Here is a 21085-nt window from a genome sequence, read left to right as displayed (position 1 = left end):
GCAGACAAGTGGCAGAGCAGGGATTAAGCAGCACAGGGCTGGGAGTCAGAATGACTTGGGCTCTATCCCAGCTCCACCACTTCTCTGCTGTGTGACCTTGGGCAAGTTACTTCACTTCTCCATGCCTCACTTACCTCATCTGTAAAATGGGAATTAAGCTTCAAGTGGGACATGGACTGTGTCCAAACTGATTAGCTTATATTTTCCCCAACGCTTAGTTCAGTGCATGGCCTATAGTATACACTTAAAAACCACACACAAAAAAAGTGCGTTCTACTCCCGGCTCCACCACTTGCCTTGCCTTGGGAAAGTCTCTTAACTTCTCTGTGCCTCACTTTGCTCATCCATAAAATGGGGATTCAATACCTGTTCTCCCTTCTCCTTAGACGGTGAGCCCCATGTGGAACAGGGATCGTGTTTGACCTGATTATCCTGTATTTACCCCAGAGCTTAGTACAAGTGCTTGGCACATAGTAAGCGCTTAACAAATACATTATCATCATTATTATTATTATTGTTATTATTAAATCAATAATATTTATTGAGTGCTTGCTCCATACAGAGCACTGTATCCTAACAGGGTTCTTGTACTCAGCTACTCTGCTTAGCAGCTGGATTGTTGGATTTGTGTATCTCATTCATTCCGTTACCAATTAACTCGGGATTCAACGAGCTAAAACCTCAAAATCTTCCAGCCCCAAATCGCAGACACTTATAATGATGACTTGTTTCTTTTAATTTGCTGAGTCATTTATTTCCAACACAGGCTGGTAGGCAAAGCCATGACTAGTGACCCTCGCTCCACTGAGATTGCAGTCCCCAAGGTCACCAGTGACCTTCTTACCAAATCAAACATCCTTTACTCTTTTCTAATCCTCTTTGATGTTTCGGCACTTTGACACTGCAGACCATTCTATCCTCCTGGGAAGACTACTTACTCCTGGTTTCCCCAACATAGGTCTCTCCTGGATTTCCTCCTACTTCTCTGACCACTCTTTCTCAAAAGCAGCATGGCCTAGTGGAAAGAGGTCAGACCTGGAAGGAATAGGACCTGTATTCTCATCCCAGCTCTGCCACTGGCCTGCTGTGGGACCTTAGGCAAGTCACGTCACTTCTCTGGGCTTCGGTGTCCTCATCTGTAACATGGGGATTAAGACTGTGAGTTCCATGTGGGACAGAGACTGTGTCCACCTTGATTAACCTGTATTCATTCAATCGTATTTACTGAGTGCTTACTGTATGCAGAATATTGTACTAAGCGTTTATCTATCACAGCACTTAGCACATAGTAAGCGCTTAACAAATACCACAGTTATTTTTATCATTATTATTTACTTTGCTGTCTCCTCTTCCGTCTCCAATGCCCCTAACTATGGGTGGCCCTCCTGAGCCGTTTTGGGTACCTTTCTTTCCCCAATCAACACTCCTTCCCTTGCGAGGGCCCTCATCCAGAATCTCAGCTTCTACGACTACATCTATGTGGATGACTCCAAATCTATCTCACTAGTTCTCATGTCTCTCTCTCTCTCCTCTCATTTCCTTTTGCCTCCAAGACATCTCCACTTGGATGTACCACCAGCACCTTCAGCTCACCATGTCCAAACCTATACTCCTTATCTTCCCACCCAAATCCTCTCTTCCTCTGATCTTTTCCATCACAGTTACCAATTTACCAACACTATCATTCTGCCTGCTGTGGGAGTCTGCAACCTAGCCATTATCCCTTACTCTTTACTTTATTTTAACTCTCTCAATCCATCTGTCACTAAATCCTGTCAGTTTTTCTTGTGCAACACTTTCTGGACCCTCCCCTTCTGCTCCATCTAAACAGCCTCCTCCCTGATCCAGAAGCAGCGTGGTCTAGTGGAAAGAGCACGGGCCTGGGAGTCAGAGGACCTGGGTTCTAATCCCAGCTCCACCATTTGCTGTGTGACCTTGGGCAAGTCACTTAACTTCTCTGTGCTTTAGTTCCCTCATCTGCAAAATGGGGATTCAATATCGGTTCTCCCTCCTACTTAGACCATGAGCCCCATGTGGGAACTGATTAGCTTGCATTTACCCCAGCACTTAGTACAGTGCTTGACACATGGTAAGTACTTAACAACTACCACTAGTACTGTCACATCCCATATGAACTATTGTATCAGCCTCCTCACTGATCTCAATCAATCAATCCAATCAACTCTACTGAGTGCTTACAGTGAACAGAGCATGGCACTAAGCACTTGGGGGAGTACAATACATTTGGTAGATGAGATATTTGCCTACAAAGAGCTTATAAACTAGTGCGGGAGACGCATAATAAAATAAATGAGAGGGGAAGTAGCAGAACATGTGCATAAGTGTGGTGGGGTGGGGATAATAATAATAATAATGATGGCATTTATTAAGCGCTTACTATGTGCAATGCACTGTTCTAAGCGCTGGGGAGGTTACAAAGTGATCAGGTTGTCCCACGGGGGGCTCACAGTCTTAATCCCCATCTTACAGATGAGGTAACTGAGGCCCAGAGAAGTTAAGTGACTTGCCCAAAGTCACACAGCTGACAATTGGCAGAGACGGGATTTGAACCCATGACCTCTGACTCCAAAGCCCGTGCTCTTTCCACTGAGCCACGCTGCTTCTCTATGGAGATGGGGATGGAGTGGATATCAATATGCTGGGGGTATGAACACAAGTGCATAGGCAGCGCAGAAAGGTGTGAGAATAGGGTGCAGAGATGAGTCAGGGAAGGCTTCCTGGAGGAGATGCAGTTTTATGGGAGAGTAGAGGTCTGTTAAACATGAAGGGGGAGGTTATTCCAGGCAGGAGGGAGGGCATGGTTGACAGCAAAAGAGGAGATCAAGGCACAGTACCTAGGTTGGTGGTAGAGGTGTGAAATCTATGGGCTGGATTACAGGAGGAGGTAGGTAGGAGGGAGAGGGCTGATTGAGTGTTTGAAAGATGTTGGTGAGGAGTTTCTGCTTGATGTGGAGCTCGATGGGCAGTCACTGGAGGTTTTTGAAGAGGGGAGAGTGTGCAGAACAATTTTTCAGAAAAAAAAATGATCTGGGAAACAGAGTGAAGAATGGACAGGACAAGGGAAAGGCTGGATCATTTTTCTAAAAAAAGTTCAGTCTGTGTTTTCCTCACTCCTCAAGAACCTCCGGTGGTTGCCCATCTCCCTCTGCATCAAAACAGAAACTCCTCACCATTGGCTTTAAAGCAAGCACTCGGTCACCTTGCTCCCCACATTTTACTTTCCTAATCTCAGCCCATACAATTTGCTCCTCTAATGCCAACCTACTCAGGGTACCTCAGTCTCATCTATTTCACCACTGACCCCTTGGCCACATCCTGTCTCTGGCATGGGACTCCTTTCCAGTTCATATCCAAGACGATCACTCTCCCCACCTTCAAACACTTTAGAGAAGCAGAGTGGCTCAGTGGAAAGAGCACGGGCTTTGGAGTCAGAGGCTGTGGGTTCAAACCCCAGCTCCGCCAATTGTCAGCTGTGTGACTTTGGGCAAGTCACTTAACTTCTCTGGGCCTCAGTTACCTCATCTGTAAAATGGGGATTAAGACTGTGAGGCCCCCGTGGGACAACCTGATCACCTTGTAACCTCCCCAGCGCTTAGAACAGTGCTTTGCGCATAGTAAGTGCTTAACAAATGCCATTATTATTATTATTATTATTATTAGAATCACATCTCCTCCAAGAGGCCTTTCCCTGTCTAAGCCCTCATTTCCCATATTCTCTCTCCCTTCTGCATTGCCTTTGCACTTGGATTTGTATGCTTTATTCACCCCACCCTCAGTACTACAGCACTTATGTACACATCCATTATTTATTTTAATGTCTGTCTTCCCCTCTGGACTATATGTTCCTTGTGGGTAGGGGACATGTCTACCAACTCTATTACAATGTACTCTCCCAAGCACTTAGTACAGGGCTCTGCCCGCAGTAAATGCTCGGTAAATATGATTGACTGATTTGAGTGATTGATTGGAGGTAAGGAGGTCAACAAGGAGGCTGAAGCAATAGTTGGGGAGGAATATGACAGGTGCTTGGACCATTGTGGTGGCAGCTTGGATGAAGAGGAAGGGGTGGATTCTAAAGATGTTGCGAAGGTAGAAATGACAGGATTTGGTGACTACTGAATACGTGGGTTGAATGAGAGAGATGTGCGGGACAAGGCCAAGATTACGGGCTTGTGAGACAGGGAGGTTAGGGGTGTTGTCTACAGAGACGGGAAAGACAGAGGGAGAACAGGGTTTGGGTAGGAAGATGAGGAATTTTGTTTTGGGCATATTAAGTTAGAGGAGTCAGCGGGACATCCCCGCAGAGATGTCCCGAAGGCGGGAGGAAATGTGAGACTGCAGAGAAGGAGAGAGATCAGAGCTGGAGGTTTATGAATCATCCACACAGAGATGGTAGGTGAAGCATTGGGAGCGAATGAGTTTGCCAAGGGAACAGGTGTAGAAGGGGACCCAGAACTGAGCCTTGAGGAACAGTTAGGGACCCCCTTTCCAGCCTATACTTCCCTCTACTGTTTGGATTATCTTTCTAAAATACCATCTGCACACATCTCTCCACTTCAAAAGCCTCCAATATTTATCTTTGCCATAAATAAAAACTGACCATTGGCTGTAAGGCACTGAGAACAAATCTAATCATTCAATCGTATTTACTGAGCTCTTACTGTGCGCAAAGCACTGTACTAAGCTTTTGGGAGAGTACAGTACAACAACAAACAGATGCATTCCCTGCCCACAACGAGTTTACAGTCTAGAGTATAAGGCAGGTAAGCAGTACAAACATATCAGGATGAAGTGGCTGAACACTTGAATGGACAGATAAGTATATCAATCGATTAACCAGTGATATTTATTGAGTGCAGAGCACTGTAGCAAGTGCTTAGGAGAGTATAATACTACAGAGTTGGTAAACATGTTCCCTGCCCACAAGGGGCTTACAGTCTAGAAGAGGTGCTTACAGTCTAGAGGAGGAACTTAAGGATATGCATATATTCATTCATTCAATCATATTTATAGGGTGCTTACTGTGTGCACAGCACTGTACTCACGTGTGCTGCAGATGGGATGAAAGTGCTACGGGTGGCTGCTGGTCCCCTCTGCCTTCAAAGATGCCCATGTCTCCCCTATCCTAAAAAAAACCCTCTCTTGACCCCACCTCCCCTTCTAGTTATTGCCCTATTTCCCTCCTACCATTTCTTTCCAAACTCCTAGAACGAGTCGTCTACACCCACTGCCTCGAACTCCTCAATGCCAACTCTCTCCTTGACCCCCTCCAATTTGGCTTCCGTCCCCTACACTCCACTGAAACTGCCCTCTCAAAGGTCACCAGTGACCTCCTGCTTGCCAAATCCAACGGCTCCTACTCTATCCTAATCCGCCTCGACCTCTCAGCTGCCTTCGACACTGTGGACAACCTCCTTCTCCTCAACACGCTATCCAAGCTTGGCTTTACAGACCCCGTCCTCTCCTGGTTCCCCTCTTATTCATTCATTCATTCATTCATTCATTCAATCGTATTTATTGAGCGCTTACTGTGTGCAGAGCACTGTACTAAGCACTTGGGAAGTACAAGTTGGCAACATATAGAGACGGTCCCTACCCAACAGTGGGCTCACAGTCTAGAAGGGGGAGACAGACAACAAAACAAAACATGTCAAATCAATAGTAGAGTCAACGGCTCATACTCTATCCTAATCCTCCTCGACCTCTCAGCTGCCTTCGACACCGTGGACCACCCCCTTCTCCTCAACACGCTATCCAACCTTGGCTTCACAGACTGCGTCCTCTCCTGGTTCTCCTCTTATCTCTCCGGTCGCTCATTCTCAGTCTCTTTTGCAGGCTCCTCCTCTCCCTCCCATCCCCTTACTGTGGGGGTTCCTCAAGGTTCAGTTCTTGGTCCCCTTCTGTTCTCAATCTACACTCACTCCCTTGGTGACCTCATTTGCTCCCACGGCTTCAACTATCATCTCTACGCTGATGACACCCAAATCTACATCTCTGCCCCTGCTCTCTCCCCCTCCATCCAGGCTTGCGTCTCCTTCTGCCTTCAGGACATCTCCATCTGGATGTCTGCCCGCCACCTAAAGCTCAACATGTCCAAGACTGAACTCCTTGTCTTCCCTCCCAAACCCTGCCCTCTCCCTGACTTTCCCATCACTGTTGACGGCACACTACCATCCTTCCCATCTCACAAGCCCGCAACCTTGGTGTCATCCTCGACTCCGCTCTCTCATTCACCCCTCACATCCAAGCCGTCACCAAAACCTGCCGGTCTCAGCTCTGCAACATTGCCAAGATCCGCCCTTTCCTCTCCATCCACACCGCTACCCTGCTCGTTCAAGCTCTCATCCTATCCCGTCTGGACTACTGTATCAGCCTCCTCTCCGATCTCCCATCCTCTTGTCTCTCCCCACTTCAATCCATACTTCATGCAGCTGCCCGGATTGTCTTTGTCCAGAAACGCTCTGGGCATGTTACTCCCCTCCTCAAAAATCTCCAGTGGCTACCAATCAACCTATGCATCAGGCAGAAACTCCTCATCCTCAGCTTCAAGGCTGTCCATCACCTCGCCCCCTCCTACCTCACCTCCCTTCTACAGCCCAGCCCGCACCCTCCACTCCTCTGCCACTAATCTTCTCACCGTGCCTCATTCTCGGCTGTCCCACCGTCGACCCCCGGCCCACGTCATCCCCCTGGCCTGGAATGCCCTCCCTCCCCACAGCCGCCAAGCTAGCTCTCTTCCTCCCTTCAAAGCCCTACTGAGAGCTCACCTCCTCCAAGAGGCCTTCCCAGACTGAGCCCCCCTTTTCCTCTCCTCCTTCCCCTCCCCACAGTACCTGTATATATGTTTGTACAGATTTATTACTCTATTTTACTTGTACATATTTACTGTTATGGCTCAGTGGAAAGAGCCCAGGCTTGGGAGTCAGAGGTCATGGGTTCAAATTCTGGCTCTGCCAATTGTCAGCTATGTGACTTTGGACAAGTCACTTCACTTCTCTGGGCCTCAGTTCCCTCATCTGTAAAATGGGGATGAAGACTGTGAGCCCCCCGTGGGACAACCTGATCGCCTTGTATCACCCCAGTGCTTAGAACAGTGTTTGGCACATAGTAAGCGCTTAACAAATACCAAAATTATTATTATCATTATTATTAATGATGTGCATCTAGCTTTATTTTTATTTGTCCTGACGACTTGACACCTGTCCACATGTTTTGTTGTGTTGTCTGTCTCCCCCTTCTAGACTGTGAGCCCATTGTTGGGTAGGGACCGTCTCTATGTGCTGCCAACTTGTACTTCCCAAGCGCTTGGTACAGTGCTCTGCACACAGTAAGCGCTCAATAAATACGATTGAATGAATGAATGAAAGGTCCAATCTGATTGAGGGGGTTGTAAATCAATGGGGAAAGGCCTCCTGGAAGAGAGTTTTAGGGATGGGGAGAGCTGTGGTCTGGCTTATTTGGGAAAGAAGGGCGTTCCAGGCTGGGGTACAGCAGGAGCTACAAGTTAGAGGTGAGAGAGATGAAGGAATGCTACAGCTAGGTTGACACCCCCTCACTCAAATCTGCCAAACCTCAGCTCTTCCCAGGGACAAAGCCCTTCCTGAAATCTCACCTTCTCCAAGAAGCTTTTCCCTAATTAATTTCCCTTCTTCCCAGGTTACATCTTCCTATCATCTCAGAACTTTAGCACTCACCAACTTCCCATTACAGTTTTGTAAACATCATTTTACGTGCTCTGGGAGGTAACCACTTTTTTCTATATGAAGATTAGTGTGTATCCTCTCTCCCTTTACATTGTAAGTCCCTGTGGGCTTACAATATACAATCAATGGTATTTATTTAGCGTTTACTATGTGCATGTCTCCTACAACTATTGTATTCACCCAATCACTAAAACAGGGTTGTGCACACAGTAGAACAATAAATACTATTGAGCCAATCACTCAATCAGCTCTTTTCTTCCTACTTATTCATTTTCTTCTGGCATTAAGATCCAGCTTGGGCTCTCATCCCTTTGAAGCTAATTTACTTACTACATCTTGAGTTCTTATCTCTCCCCAAAGGACCACAGAGGCTCAGGCCCTCTCCCTGCCTGGAATTCCCTCCCCCTTCGCCTCTGAGAGACCACTGCTTTCCCTATCTTCAAAGCCCCTTTGAAATCACATCTCCTCTAGGAGGCCTTCTCTGGTTAATTTCTAATCTCCCTATTTTATATTCCCCTCAACTGCCATTTCAGTACTTCCAGTTGCCTAAGCACTTAAGCACTCACACCCCTAGTTGATGTCTTTTGTACACATCTTTATACTCCACTACTTCCTCTCATCTACAATTTATTTGAGTATCTGTCTCCCCACCCAGATTGTAAACTCCTCAAGGGTAGGAATCATCTCCACTAATTCCACTGTACTCTCCCAAGGCTTACTCTAGTGCTCTGCACACAGCAGGGGCTCAAATAAATGTTATCCTTGACCCTAATCTTAACCCAAGAGCTCTTTAACCAATCTCTGATTTACAGATTGCCAAGAATTTGGGAGTTCTGTGTGCAGCAGACTTGTCCATAGTCACTACTACCTAGACTTCAATTGGACTAGGCCTTCATAGTTCTATTTTTGGGGTTTTTTTTGGTATTTGTTAAGTGCTATGTGCCAGACACTGTACTAAGCACTGGGATAGGTACAAGATAATTGGGTTGGACACAGTCCCTGACTCACAAAGGGCTAACACTCTTAATCCCCATTTTATGAGGGAACTGAGGCACAGAGAAGTGAAGTGGCTTGCCCAAGGTCACGCAGCAGACAAGTGGCAGAGCTGGGATTAGAACCCAGGGCCCCTCACTCCCAGGCCTGGGCTCTGTCCACTATGCCATGCTGCTTCTCATTTCTGGGAGCATTAGCTTTTGCACCCAGGCCTCATCCCTCCTTGTGGGGGGCCAGAGGGTGGGGGTGAAAGGGGATCTGGGTGTGACTCCCTCACCCTGGAAACCAAGCTGATTTGGGAGGGCTCCAGGCGTTTTTTTAACGGTATTTGTTAAACTCTTTGTGTCAAGCACTGTCCTAAACGCTGGGTCGATCCAAAATAATCTGGACGGGCTCTGTCTCTGTCCCACCTGGGGCTCACAGTCTAAATCGAAGTCTTTGGTCGCTCTTCCACCCCCGAGGCCGGAACCCACAGGCCTTCTATTCCAAGAGCCCTAGCGTCAGGTCACAGAGTGACTTCGGTTTCGTTTATAGGCAGGAAAATGGAAATGCAGAGAGGGTTTGCTAGTGCCACAAGGTGAATCTGAGAGCCAGCCGCACACTGCAAGATTCTGGGCTGACCTGGCGTATTGGATGGGGTTTATGACCCGCAGGGTGGCAGTCTAAGTGCCACGCCCCTCCTTCTTCCTCATTTTCCACTCAGACTCAAAAGTCCAACGTTTCCTCAATCAACGGTATTTGCTGAGCACCTACTACTACAGAGAAGCTGCGTGGCTCAGTGGAAAGAGCCCGGGCTTGGGAGTCAGAGGTCATGGGTTCTAATCCCGGCTCCGCCACATGTCTGCTGTGTGACCGTGGGCAAGTCACTTTGCTTCTCTGTGCCTCAGTTACCTCATCTGTCAAATGGGGATGAAGACTGTGGGCCCCACGTGGGACAACCTGATCACCTTGTACCCCCCCAGCGCTTAGAACAGTGCTTTGCACGTAGTAAGCGCTTAACAAATGCCATTATTATTATTATTATATCACTACGCTTCCCGGCCCAGTGCCGACCAAATTCCCAGTCCCTTTCGGGACAGGAGACGTCCTGCACAGACGAGGCGTTGTTTAGAAGGATGGGGCGAGCCGGGGGTAGGGCGAGTGGGGGAGCAAAGCCCGACGTCCCGCGTGAATCAGGAAACGCGCAACCACGGCGCTGCGACCTCGCCTTGGGGGGGCCAAGGGAAGCTTGGCGGGTGATTTTCGAGTCACCGTGATCGTGGCTGTCAAGACCAATTTGGTAAGCCAAAGGTGAGGTAAGGCCCCCGTCCACCACCGCAGGAGACAATGGCTCCATCCCGAGCCCGCCCCCCAGGCCCGCCCGATGGGGCGGCCCGCCCACCTCCGCCTCACTTCCGGTTCGGGCCCCGCCTCTCCCCCCGCCGTCAGGGAGGGTCCGTGCCGCCGCCGCCGCTTTCGCCGCCATCTCTGCTGCCTGCTTGTCCTCCTCCTCCTCCCTTCTCCTCATCGTCCTCCTGCTCCGCCGCCGCCGCCGCTCCCCGTGCCGCTTCCTCCGAAGGGGAGGGGCCGCCGAGGGCGCACACCGGCCTGGCCCGGCGCCGCTGCCCCCGCTGCCCGCCAGCCGCCGCGAGAGGAGCCTTGTCGGCCGCGGAGCCGCCCGGGGCCAGCGCCTTCGTCCTCTTGTTGCCGCGCGGGGCCGTACTGCGGCTGCCACAGCCGCCGCGGGTCCTGGAGAGGCGGCCGCGGCCGGGGAAGGGGGACTCGCGGTTCCAGCGGTAAGGAGGCGGGAGCGGGCGCCCCTGCGCACGCGTGTCTCTCCCTCCCCTCCCCCTCCCTTCCCCCCGCCCCGGCGCCATGTCCCACTGGCTTGGGGGGGGGGGGGGGCGGCAGGGAGAGAGGATGGGGGTCCGTGGAGGGACCCGGGTGCACATGAAGGTCAGAGGTGAACAAAGGGGGGGCGGAGAGACACCCGAGGTGCCCCTGCAGGGAGAGGGGCGGAGGGGGGGGGGCGATCCTTGGTAGTGGTGGCGATTTGTTAGGCGCCTAAAGAGGTGGGGTAGCCCCAAGATCGGGCACACTCCCTGCCCCACGTGGGTTCAGTCAGAGAAATGAGAAGCATTTGGTCTCCGTTTTACAGATGAGGAAACGGAGACACAGTGAAGTGACTCGCCCAAGGTCACACAGCAGGCGGGTGGCAGAGCCGGGATTAGAAGCAGGTCCTTCCGACCCCTGCCTCGCCGCTTTGTCTCCTGCCGTTTGTCGCATCCGGGGTTTGCAACTCCAGCCCCAAATTGCGGTTTCCGCCCGCAACTCGGGGTCGGGTGGCGGCGCCTTTCGGCCTCCTCAGAACCTCCACGCCCAGCCTCGGGCTGAGATAGGGACCTCCTGCCAACTCCCCGGATAATTCCTAGCCACACCTGTATCACACTCCTCCTCTCCGCTCCCACATTCCCCACCACCCCATTCCCATCCCTCCTTCACTCCCCTCCCTACCCCCCACACACCCTGTCCCCCCCCTCTCCCTCGGCATAATCTCCCACGCCGTTCTTTCTTTCCTTCATCCCCCTCCTCCCTCACACCCTGCCCCTCCCATCCCTTATCACCGCCCCCCCTCCCCCCCCCCCCCCGCACATACCCCAACTCTCCTGGCCCTTTGCCCTGCAGGTGGGTCCCCAGAACCCCAGGTTTAAACAGCCCATGGTCTAGAACTCAACTCTCTGCCTCCTTAATATCCCCAGAGCCCAGTGTCTGCTAAACTTCCTGAAACTAGTCGCCGAATGTAGTCAGAATTGGATCGGTGGTCATATGTGCGGTCTCAGAACCTGGCTCGAAGCCTAAACTTGAGACTGTTTTAGAGCTTTGCATTTAGGTATAGGGAGAGGACCCTGGCTGACTTCTGACCTTGAGGGAAATCGATAAGGTCTTTTGGGTTAACCTCCCCCTCCCGTTTATAAACAAAAATACTCTTGCATTCCAAGGTAATAAACCTCCATTCCAAGTCTCTAGAGATTAGTGAGAAACTGGATCAGAATCCACTTCAGGTTCAAAGCCTGCATTTGCTCTTAGTTTCTGAAATACTAAAGAGAGTTTGAAATATTGACTCAACACCTCTTAGTGGACCTAAGGGACTCAGCACGAAAGGCCTAGATTGGATGCCTTCCTTTGTGTGTCAGAAAAATGTCATCCTGATGCCTACTGAATAGATGTGAAGCACTGTCATCCCTCCCGGGAAATCAGTAATGATGGTTTCTAGAAAGACCTTACTTTTTTTTTTTTTAAATAATGGTATTAAGCACTTACATGCCAGGCACTGTGCTAATTGCTGGCATAGTCATGGTAGTCAGATTGGGTGGTCTCTACCCCACATGGGGTTAACCCTTCTGAGTTGCAGTGGTTGACCCTAGAGCAAATCAGAAGATGGTTTGGTTCTGTTCTATAAGAGTACCTTCAAACCAAGTCATCGTGGGAGTCTTCCTGGTCATTAATATTGAGGAATCTTCTGGCAAAAGGAAAATGCTGTAGGTGATTGTGCTTTTTGAAACTATGATGTTACACTTACTCCATTACACTTTTCATCTGAAAACACACGAATGCACTTCTGAGGAATTTTACAGATGGGTGAAGAGAGACCTGGAAAAGCAGTTATTTGTTTAGTGTACACAGCAAGTCAGTGACCAAGCTAAGAATGGCTACAGCCTCCCAGCATTGCAAGTGTCAAGAGTGTGCTGGCCCTGATTCTTTTTCTGTTTGCAGCTGCGTGTCCACTGATTGATTTCAGTAGTCCAATCAACAGCTAAAATCCCAAGTGCTAGCTCTCTTCTTGGTAGAGGGCCAATAGCTACCACTGAATAGCAGTTGAGAAGGTTAGAGGAAGAATGATTAAGCGACATTGTGGTGTACCTTTTGCTGCGTTTGCTTATAGAGAACATCTGTAATCGATCTTAATGTTAGTGCTGAATGTGAAGATCACACTTTTATCCCTCTGGCAGCATGGAGCAAATATCTTGCATCAAAATTTCCCTCCTCATGCTAATGTCACAGATTCCGGGACACACGAGCCAAAGAGGAGTATCTTTTTTGGAGCCATCTCAGCCTCTAGGCTCATCTCCCAGCCTGCCTTGGGCTTTCTGAGCTCAAACCTCATCGACTAGCTGTTTGTTCTTTTGACAGTCAGTTTTGACCTTTGCCACCCCGCCGCCACCTTGGCAGTCTCCAAAGATCAGGAAGGCCGCCAGTAGCAAGGGGGTAGAAAATTGAGTTGCCAGCCATCCAGTGGTTTTCTGGCTCAATCAGCCCTCCCAGCCAGACAGACCTGTCTGCCCTGGTTGGGCATGGGGCTTAAGTCTTAGCAGAACTGGGGTACATGCTCCCTCCCAGCAGAACAGAACCCACCCTTGCCCCAGTTTGGCCTGATGCCTGAAAAGTTTGGTATTTAGCGCTTCCTATATGCAAGATACTGTAACTAAGCACTGGGGCATTCATTCAGTCATATTGAGGGCTTACTGTGTGCAGAGCGCTGTATTAAGCTCTTGGGAGAATACAAAACAGCAATAAACAGTCCCATTCCCTGCCCACAATGAGCTTACATCTAGGGTGTGGGAGACAGACAGCAATACAAATAAATAAAATTACAGATGGGTATAGGTTAAGGGGCGCCCCCCGCAACCCGTAAATGCCCCGCGGCTTCAAGGCTCTCCATCACCTCACCCCCTCCTACCTCACCTCCCTTCTCTCCTTCTACAGCCCAGCCTGCACCCTCTGCTCCTCTGCCACTAACCTCCTCACCGTACCTCGTTCTCGCCTGTCCCGCTGTCGACCCCTGGCCCACGTCCTCCCCCTGGCCTGGAATGCCCACCCTCCACACATCTGCCAAGCTAGCTCTCTTCCTCCCTTCAAAGCCCTACTGAGAGGTCACCTCCTCCAGGAGGCCTTCCCAGACTGAGCCCCCTTTTTCCTCTCCTCCTCCCCATCCCCCCTGCCCTACCGCCTTCTCCTCCCCACAGCACCTGTATATATGTTTGTACAGATTTATTACTCTATTTTACTTGTACATATTTACTCTTCTATTTATTTTGTTAATGATGTGCATTTAGCTTTAATTCTGTTTGTCCTGACAACTTGACACCTGTCCACATGTTTTGTTTTGTTGTCTGTCTTCCCTTTCTAGACTGTGAGCCCGCTGTTGGGTAGGGACCGTCTCTATATGCTGCCGACTTGTACTTCCCAAGCGCTTAGTACAGTGCTCTGCACACAGTAAGCGCTCAATAAATACGATTGAATGAATGAATGAATGAATAAGTGCTTTGGGGCTGAAAGAGGGGAGGAGCAAAAGGAGCAGGTCAGGTCGATGCAGAAGGGAATGGGAGATGAAAAGTGGTCAGGAATGGCCTCCTGGATGAGATGTGCCTTCGGTAAGGCTTTGAGGGGGGGGCGGGGGAGAGTAATTGTCAGTTGGATTTGAGGAGGGAGTGCATCCCTCCCAACATCCGCCAAGCTAGCTCTCTTCCTCCCTTCAAGGCCCTACTGAGAGCTCACCTCCTCCAGGAGGCCTTCCTAGACTGGGCCCCCTCCTTCCTCTCCCCCTCACCCCCCTCTCCATCCCCCCCCATCTTACCTCCTTCCCTTCCCCACAGCACCTGTATATATGTATATATGTTTGTACATATTTATTACTCTATTTATTTTACTTGTACATATCTATATTTATTTTATTTTGTTAATATGTTTGGTTTTCATCTCTGTCTCCCCCTTCTAGGCTGTGAGCCCACTGTTGGGTAGGGACTGTCTCTATATGTTGCCAACTTGTACTTCCCAAGCGCTTAGTACAGTGCTGTGCACACAGTAAGCGCTCAATAAATATGATTGATTGATTGATTCCAGGCCAGAGGCAGGACATGGGCCAGGGGCCGACAGGGAGACAGGTGAGATGGAGGCACAGTGAGAAGGTTAACACCAGAGGAGCCAAGTGTGCGGGCTGGATTGTAGAAGGAGCATGGCATAGTAGTTGATAGAGCGCAAGCCTGGGAGTCAGAAGGTCATGGGTTCCAAACCCATCTCCGCCACTTGCCTGCTGTGTGACCTTGGGCCAGTCACTTAACTTCTGTGCCGCAGTTTCCTCATTTGTAAAATGGGGATTGAGACTGTGAGCCCTTTGTGTGTTAGGGACTGTATCCAACCCAATTTACTTGTATCCACCTCAGTGCTTAGCACAGTGCCTGGCATATAGTAAGTGCTAAACAAATACCGTAATTATTGTTGTTATTAAGGAGAGTGGCGAGGTGAGGTAGGAGGGTCAAGGTGAGTGCTTTAAAGCCAATGGCGAGGAGTTTTTGTTTGGTACAGAGGTGGGTGGGCAACTACCGGAGTTTTTTGAGGAGCAGGATGACACGTCCTGAACGTTTTTGTTGAAAAATGATCTGGGCAGCAGAGTGAAGTATGGACTGCAGTGAGGAGAGACAGGAGGCTGGGGGGTCAGCAAGGAGGCTGATGCAGTAATCCAGGTGGGATAGGATGAGTGATAGTTTTAACATGGTTGCTGTTTGGAGAGGAAAGGGTGGGTTTTAGGTTTGTTGTGAAGGTGGGAAGACAGGATTTAGTGATGGATTGAATATATGGGTTGAATGACAGAGAGGAGTCAAGGATAATGCCAAGGTTATGGGCTTGTGAGACAGGAAGGATGGTGGTGCCGTCTACCATGCTGGGAAAGTTGGGAAGAACAGGCATCAGGTTGGGCACAGTCCATGTCCCACATAGGCTCACAGGCTTAACCCCCATTTTACGGATGGGTCAACTGAGGCCCAGTGAAGTGACTCGCCCAAGGTAGTACAGCAGGCAGTTGGCGGAACCGGGATTAGAACCCAGGTCCTCTGACTCCCAGGCCCATGCTCTTTCCATTGGGCCACACTGCTTCTCACCACCCCTGTTCTAGCCCTCTGTCAGACCTGCCCTGGGCAGACACTGCCTGTAAATGCTTTTACTTGTCGCCTGTATTCCCAAAATTCTTTTGGGGCTGTGCTTTGTTTTTGCCCCTGGGATGGGAAGAAGCAGGGGTGTGTGTCTTCGTCCAGATGGAAAGAGCAAGACAATTTTTGTGTTGGTTTAGTTTTAAGACTTTTTTTAAGTGTCATCAGTGGCCACAGACAGCGGACACATTTTCTGAAGTGGATTTAATCCCCGATTCCTTTCACACAAGCTGTTGGGTGTGAATTTACCAAATTTAGAAATTATCTTGAGTGCAGATCTCCTCTCCCTCCCTGTCCCCCCCACCTTCTCCCTCCCCCTTCCTTCCCCCTTCCTGCTCCCTCTCCTCCTTCCCCCTCCCCTCTCCTCCTTCCCCCTCCCCTCTCCTCCTTCCCCCTCCCCTCTCCTCCTTCCCCCTCCCCTCTCCTCCTTCCCCCTCCCCTCTCCTCCTTCCCCCTCCCCTCTCCTCCTTCCCCCTCCCCTCTCCTCCTTCCCCCTCCCCTCTCCTCCTTCCCCCTCCCCTCTCCTCCTCCCCTCTCCTCCTTCCCCCTCCCCTCTCCTCCTTCCCCCTCCCCTCTCCTCCTTCCCCCTCCCCTCTCCTCCTTCCCCCCTCTCCCCCCCTTTTCTCCCTTCCCCCTCCCCCGCCCTCCCTTCCCCCTTCCCCCCTATAGCATAGTAGACACAGACTACTACAACAAATGTGAAACTGACCTAAGAGGTCCAGAAGTGAAAGTTCCTTGTTCGTTCAGCTCTTGTTCCATTCCCATTTAACTCTAGAATTCCCGTTTGTCACTCACATTAGTGGGTGAAAGCCCAGAGAGTGGATAAAGTGGTCAGAAGAGAGATCCTGGAACATAGAGCCAGGCTATGGAATATGGTCAGTTGTAATACATATTTGGTAATCAGTTGGAAAGGAGAAGAGATCATTTTCCAGTTGGCATGAGGGGAATTGTGAGGGCTTTTTGGTGAACAGTGGTCTTAAAGTAATTTACAGTAATGTAGCTGAAAAAATTTGAAGGGCTTCTCTCCTCTAGTCCAATAAACAAAAAAAATTGGGCAAGCTTTGTGGGCAGGGGCTTGATCTCTAGCAGTTTTCCTTATTTCTCCAGTTCTTATGTTCTAGTAAGTGAAGGCCACAATGGTTTGTTGACGTTCCGCGGTCCCACCCAGTCTAGGAAGGGGAGGGTGTGTGGAAAAGTGGTGAGGCTTTTGATGAGGGTGGCTCGCTCCCTGATGTTCCTGTCCATGTTCTCCTGAGCTTCTGCCTGAGCTTAGGTGTGCCCCTGGTACCCAGTGAAAGCCAAGATGGCTACACACTGAGATTCTCCAGGGTCATCTGACTCATGTGCTGTGATGCGGGAGTACGGAAACATGGCTAGATTGTCACTGTGACAGGCTTTTTGCATGCATTTTCTCCAGTACTCTGGTGGCATTAATGAATCCCAGTTATCGAAAAGCAGCGTGGAAAGAGCACAGGCCTGGGAAGAGGCCCTGAGTTCTCATCCTGGTTCCGCCACTTGTCTGCTGTGTGACCTTGGCCAAGTCACTTAACTTCTCTATACCTCATCTGTAAAATGGGGATTAAGACTGAGCCCTATGCAGGCTGGGGACTGCGTCCAACCTGATGATCTTGGGTCTACCCCAGGGCTTAGTACAGTGCTTGGCCCATAGTAGGCACTTAACAAATATCATCCTCAAAAAAAAAAATGTAAACCATGCGGCTGGAGTCATTAGAAACCTCTCCCTCCTTCCCCCACCCCCATCCTTTATTAGTATCACCAATTACTCACCTGACTCTCATGTTGTGGAAGACTTTTCCTACACAGTGCCTGGTGGGGGATGTGAGCTGTTTTGTTGTTGCTGTATTTTGTTTAAGTGAACCACAACAAAATGTGACATTTTGAGTCACCTGGAGTGGTCACTGACCCCCGGCCCACGTCCTCCCCCTGGCCTGGAATGCCCTCCCTCCACACATCCGCCAAGCTAGCTCTCTTCCTCCCTTCAAAGCCCTACTGAGAGTTCACCTCCTCCAGGAGGCCTTCCCAGACTGAGCCCCCTTTTTCCTCTCCTCCTCCCCACCCCCTCACCCTACCTCCTTCCCTTCCCCACAGCACCTGATATCTGTTTGTACAGATTTATTACTCTATTTTACTTGTACATATTTACTATTCTATTTATTTTGTTAATGATGTGCATTTAGCTTTAATTCTGTTTGTTCTGACGACTTGACATCTGTCCACATTTTGTTGTCTGTCTCCCCCTTCTAGACTGTGAGCCGGTTGTTGGGTAAGGGACCGTGTCTATATGTTGCCAACTTGTACTTCCCAAGCGCTTAGTACAGTGCTCTGCACACAGTAAGCGCTCAATAAATACGATTGAACGAATGAACGAATGAATGTAAGGTACCTTCTTGTCTTAGGACTGGAGCTGGGGAGAGGGAGACAGACTTAAACCGAACTCCTAGAACTAAGCCAGAGAAGTCCTTCGCCTCCCTGGAATCAAGTTGCAGAGGGTCCCCAGATCCCCTCCTGACATTTTTTTAAGTATGCATCTTGTTCTGCCCCAGTCTTTACAAGTCACTTTGGAATAAAACAAGCTTAAGACTGTCATTAGGATGGACAAACGAGGGAATGTTGCTTCACTGGTGGGTGACATTTGCGAGTAAAAAACTTTGTCGGTCTACAGTAGACCCTTTTAATTACCGGGCAGTGTGTGAGCTGACAAAAACGAGTCAGAAAATGAGTGTTTTCAGTGGCACTCCTGGTGTCCACTGGTTTTTAGAGGATTAAAGGGGAGAATATTTCTGAGTTTACTGGGTGGCTTTTGGCCACAAACAAAAATATAATGGAATCTGGGTAACGTGAATAAATCCTTTCTTTTCAGTGTGTGGGTGGGCCAGTGTAATAGCTAGAACTTCTTCCTGCAGTCAGATTTAAAATGACATTCATGAATAGTTGGTTGTTTACCTCGCTGTTGAGGGAAACATTGCTTTGGGTACTGAATTTATTTCAGGAAGTTAAAGGGGAACATACCTATGCAGGATCTGAGGGACTAGCTAAATTGGGTCTTTCCTCCTTTACTCTGTAATGTGCAGAGCACATTCCATCTCATTCCACCACTTGTCTGTTGTTTGACCTGGGTGAAGTCACTTAACTTATCTGTGACTTAGTTGCCTCATCTGTAAAACCAGAATTAAGACCGTGAGCCCCTGTGGGACAGGAACTGTGTCCAACCTGATTATCTTCTATCTACCCCAGCGCTTAGTACACTACCTGGCACACAATAAGAGCTTAAATTCCATTTAAAAAATTAGGGTTCATGCCATTCCACTAAAGGTTTTCAGGTGTGCTTCTTATCTGCATTTATTGGGAGCAGACAATAAAAGAAGTCAAGGTCCCTGCTCTCTGAGTTTATGATTTAATCAGTCGGTTGTATTTATTGAGCACTTACTGTGTGCAGAGCACCTGTACTAAGCTTCTGGGAAAGTACAGTATAACAGAGCTGGTAGACATGTTCCCTGCCCAAAATGAGTTTGCAGACTAGACGGGGAGGCAGACAATAAATAAATTACAGATATGTTCATAAGTGCTGGGGGGGAGGGGAGGCGAGTGGGGAATAAAGGTAGCAAATCACTGTAATACAGAAGGGAATGGGAGAAGAGGAAATGAGGGCTTAGGGAAAGCCTCTTGGAGGAGATGTGCCTTCGATGGGGCTTTTTAAGGTGGGTAGGGTAATTGTCAGATATGAAAAGGGAGGGTGTTCCAGGACAGAGACAGGATATGGGTGAAAGGTTGGCAGCAAGTTAGACGAGATGGAGGTACAGTGAGTAGACTGGCATTAGAGGAGCAAAGTGTGTGGGCTGGGTTGTAGCAAGAAATCAGGGAGGTAAGGTAGGAGGGGGCAGGGTGATGGAGTGCTTTAATGCTGATGGTAAGGAGTTTCTGTTTGATGTTGAGGTGGACGGGCAGCCACTTGAAGTTCTTGAGTATGAGGGAAAAATGGACTGAACGCTTTTGTAGAAATGTGATCTGGCCAGCAGAGTGAAGTGTGGACTGGAGTGGGGAGAGACTGGAGGCTGGGAGGTCAGCAAGGAGACTGAAATGGTAATCAAGGCAGGATAGGATAAGTGCTTGGATTAATGGGGTAGCAGTTTGGAGAAGAAATTGCAGATTTTAGCAGTGTTTTGAAAGTTGAACTGACAAGATTTGGTGACAGATTGAATGTGTGGGTTGAATGAGAGAGATGAGTCTGATAAAGTCAAGGTTAAGGCCAAAACAGAACTCCCTATCTTCCCATCCAAACCCTGTAGACGGCACTACCACCCTTCCTAACAAGCTCATAACCTTGGCGTGATACTGGACTCATCTCTTTCATTCAAGAGAAGCAGCATGGCTCGGTGGAAGGAGCACGAGCTTTGGAGTCAGAGATCATGGGTTTGAATCCCAGCTCCACCACATGTCTGCTGTGTGACCTTGGGCAAGTCACTTCACTTCTCTGGGCCTCAGTTACCTCACTGGTAAAATGGGGATTGAGATTGTGAGCCCCATATGGGACAGCTACTTTGTCCAACTCGATTTGCTCGTATCCATCTCAACGCTTAGTACAGTGCCTGGCACATTGTAAGTGCTTAACAAGTACCATTATTATTATTACCGCATCAGCCTCTTTGCTGACCTCCCTGCCTCTTTTCCTTTCCCTCTCCAGCTCATACTTTGCTGCCCAGATCATTTTTCTACAAAAATGTTTAATCCGTGTTTCCCCATTCCTCAAGAACCTCCAGTGGCTGCCCACCCACCTCCACAACAAACAGAAACTCCTTACCATCAGCTTTAAAGCACTCCATCACCTTGCCCCCTCCTACCTCACCTCGCTATTCTCTTACTACCCAAACCAGTCCACACACTTCACTCCTCTAATGCTAACCTTTTCACTGTACCCCAGTCTCTCCTGTCTCGCCGCTAACCTCTCTCCTACATCCTGTCTCTGGACCGGAGCGTCCTCCCACTTCATATCCGGCAGATGATCACTCTCCCCACCTTAACAGTCTTATTGACGTCACATCTCCAAGAAGCCTTCCCTGACTAAGCCCCTCCTCTCCCACTCCCTTCTGTGTCACCCTTGCACTTGGATTTGCACCCTTTATTCACCTTTCCCTCAGCCCCACAGAACTTACATGCAGTGGCCTAGTGATTAGAGGATGGGTCTGGGAATCAGAAGGACTTGGGTTCTAATCCTGGCTCTGCCACTTGTCCGCTCTATGGCCTTCCCTGTGCCTGTTACTTCATCTGTGAAATGGGGATTAAGACCGTGAGCCTCATGTGGGATGGGAACTGTGTCCAACCCGATTTGCTTGCATCCACCTGTGAGTGCAAAAGATACCGGAAGTAAGTCCACATGATATGGTTCAA

The 21085-nt window shown here is 49.4% G+C and overlaps 2 protein-coding genes across 7 annotated transcripts in view; one reads left to right on the top strand and one right to left on the bottom strand.

Annotated features, from left to right (window-relative positions):
* The window catches only part of LOC119949857 (translation initiation factor IF-2-like), a 60249-nt gene extending 48071 nt beyond the window's left edge, over nucleotides 1–12178 (bottom strand). The window contains exons 1-2 of the mRNA XM_038771697.1: nucleotides 12163–12178; nucleotides 10099–10583 (exon numbers count right to left, since the gene is read on the bottom strand). Coding sequence (XP_038627625.1) covers nucleotides 10099–10583; nucleotides 12163–12178 — 501 coding nt within the window. The remainder of the gene's footprint in view (nucleotides 1–10098; nucleotides 10584–12162) is intronic.
* The window catches only part of FAM13B (family with sequence similarity 13 member B), a 92889-nt gene continuing 82152 nt past the window's right edge, over nucleotides 10349–21085 (top strand). For all 6 annotated transcript variants that reach the window (XM_038772636.1, XM_038772634.1, XM_038772635.1 and 3 more), the window contains exon 1: nucleotides 10349–10492. The gene's annotated coding sequence lies outside the window, so the exon portion shown is untranslated. The remainder of the gene's footprint in view (nucleotides 10493–21085) is intronic.

The sequence above is a fragment of the Tachyglossus aculeatus genome, chromosome X1 (genome assembly GCF_015852505.1).
Source record: "Tachyglossus aculeatus isolate mTacAcu1 chromosome X1, mTacAcu1.pri, whole genome shotgun sequence".
NCBI classification, from domain to species: Eukaryota; Metazoa; Chordata; class Mammalia; order Monotremata; family Tachyglossidae; genus Tachyglossus; species Tachyglossus aculeatus.
Note: the sequence above shows the minus strand (reverse complement) of the source record. Positions and strands in the feature narration are given on the sequence as shown.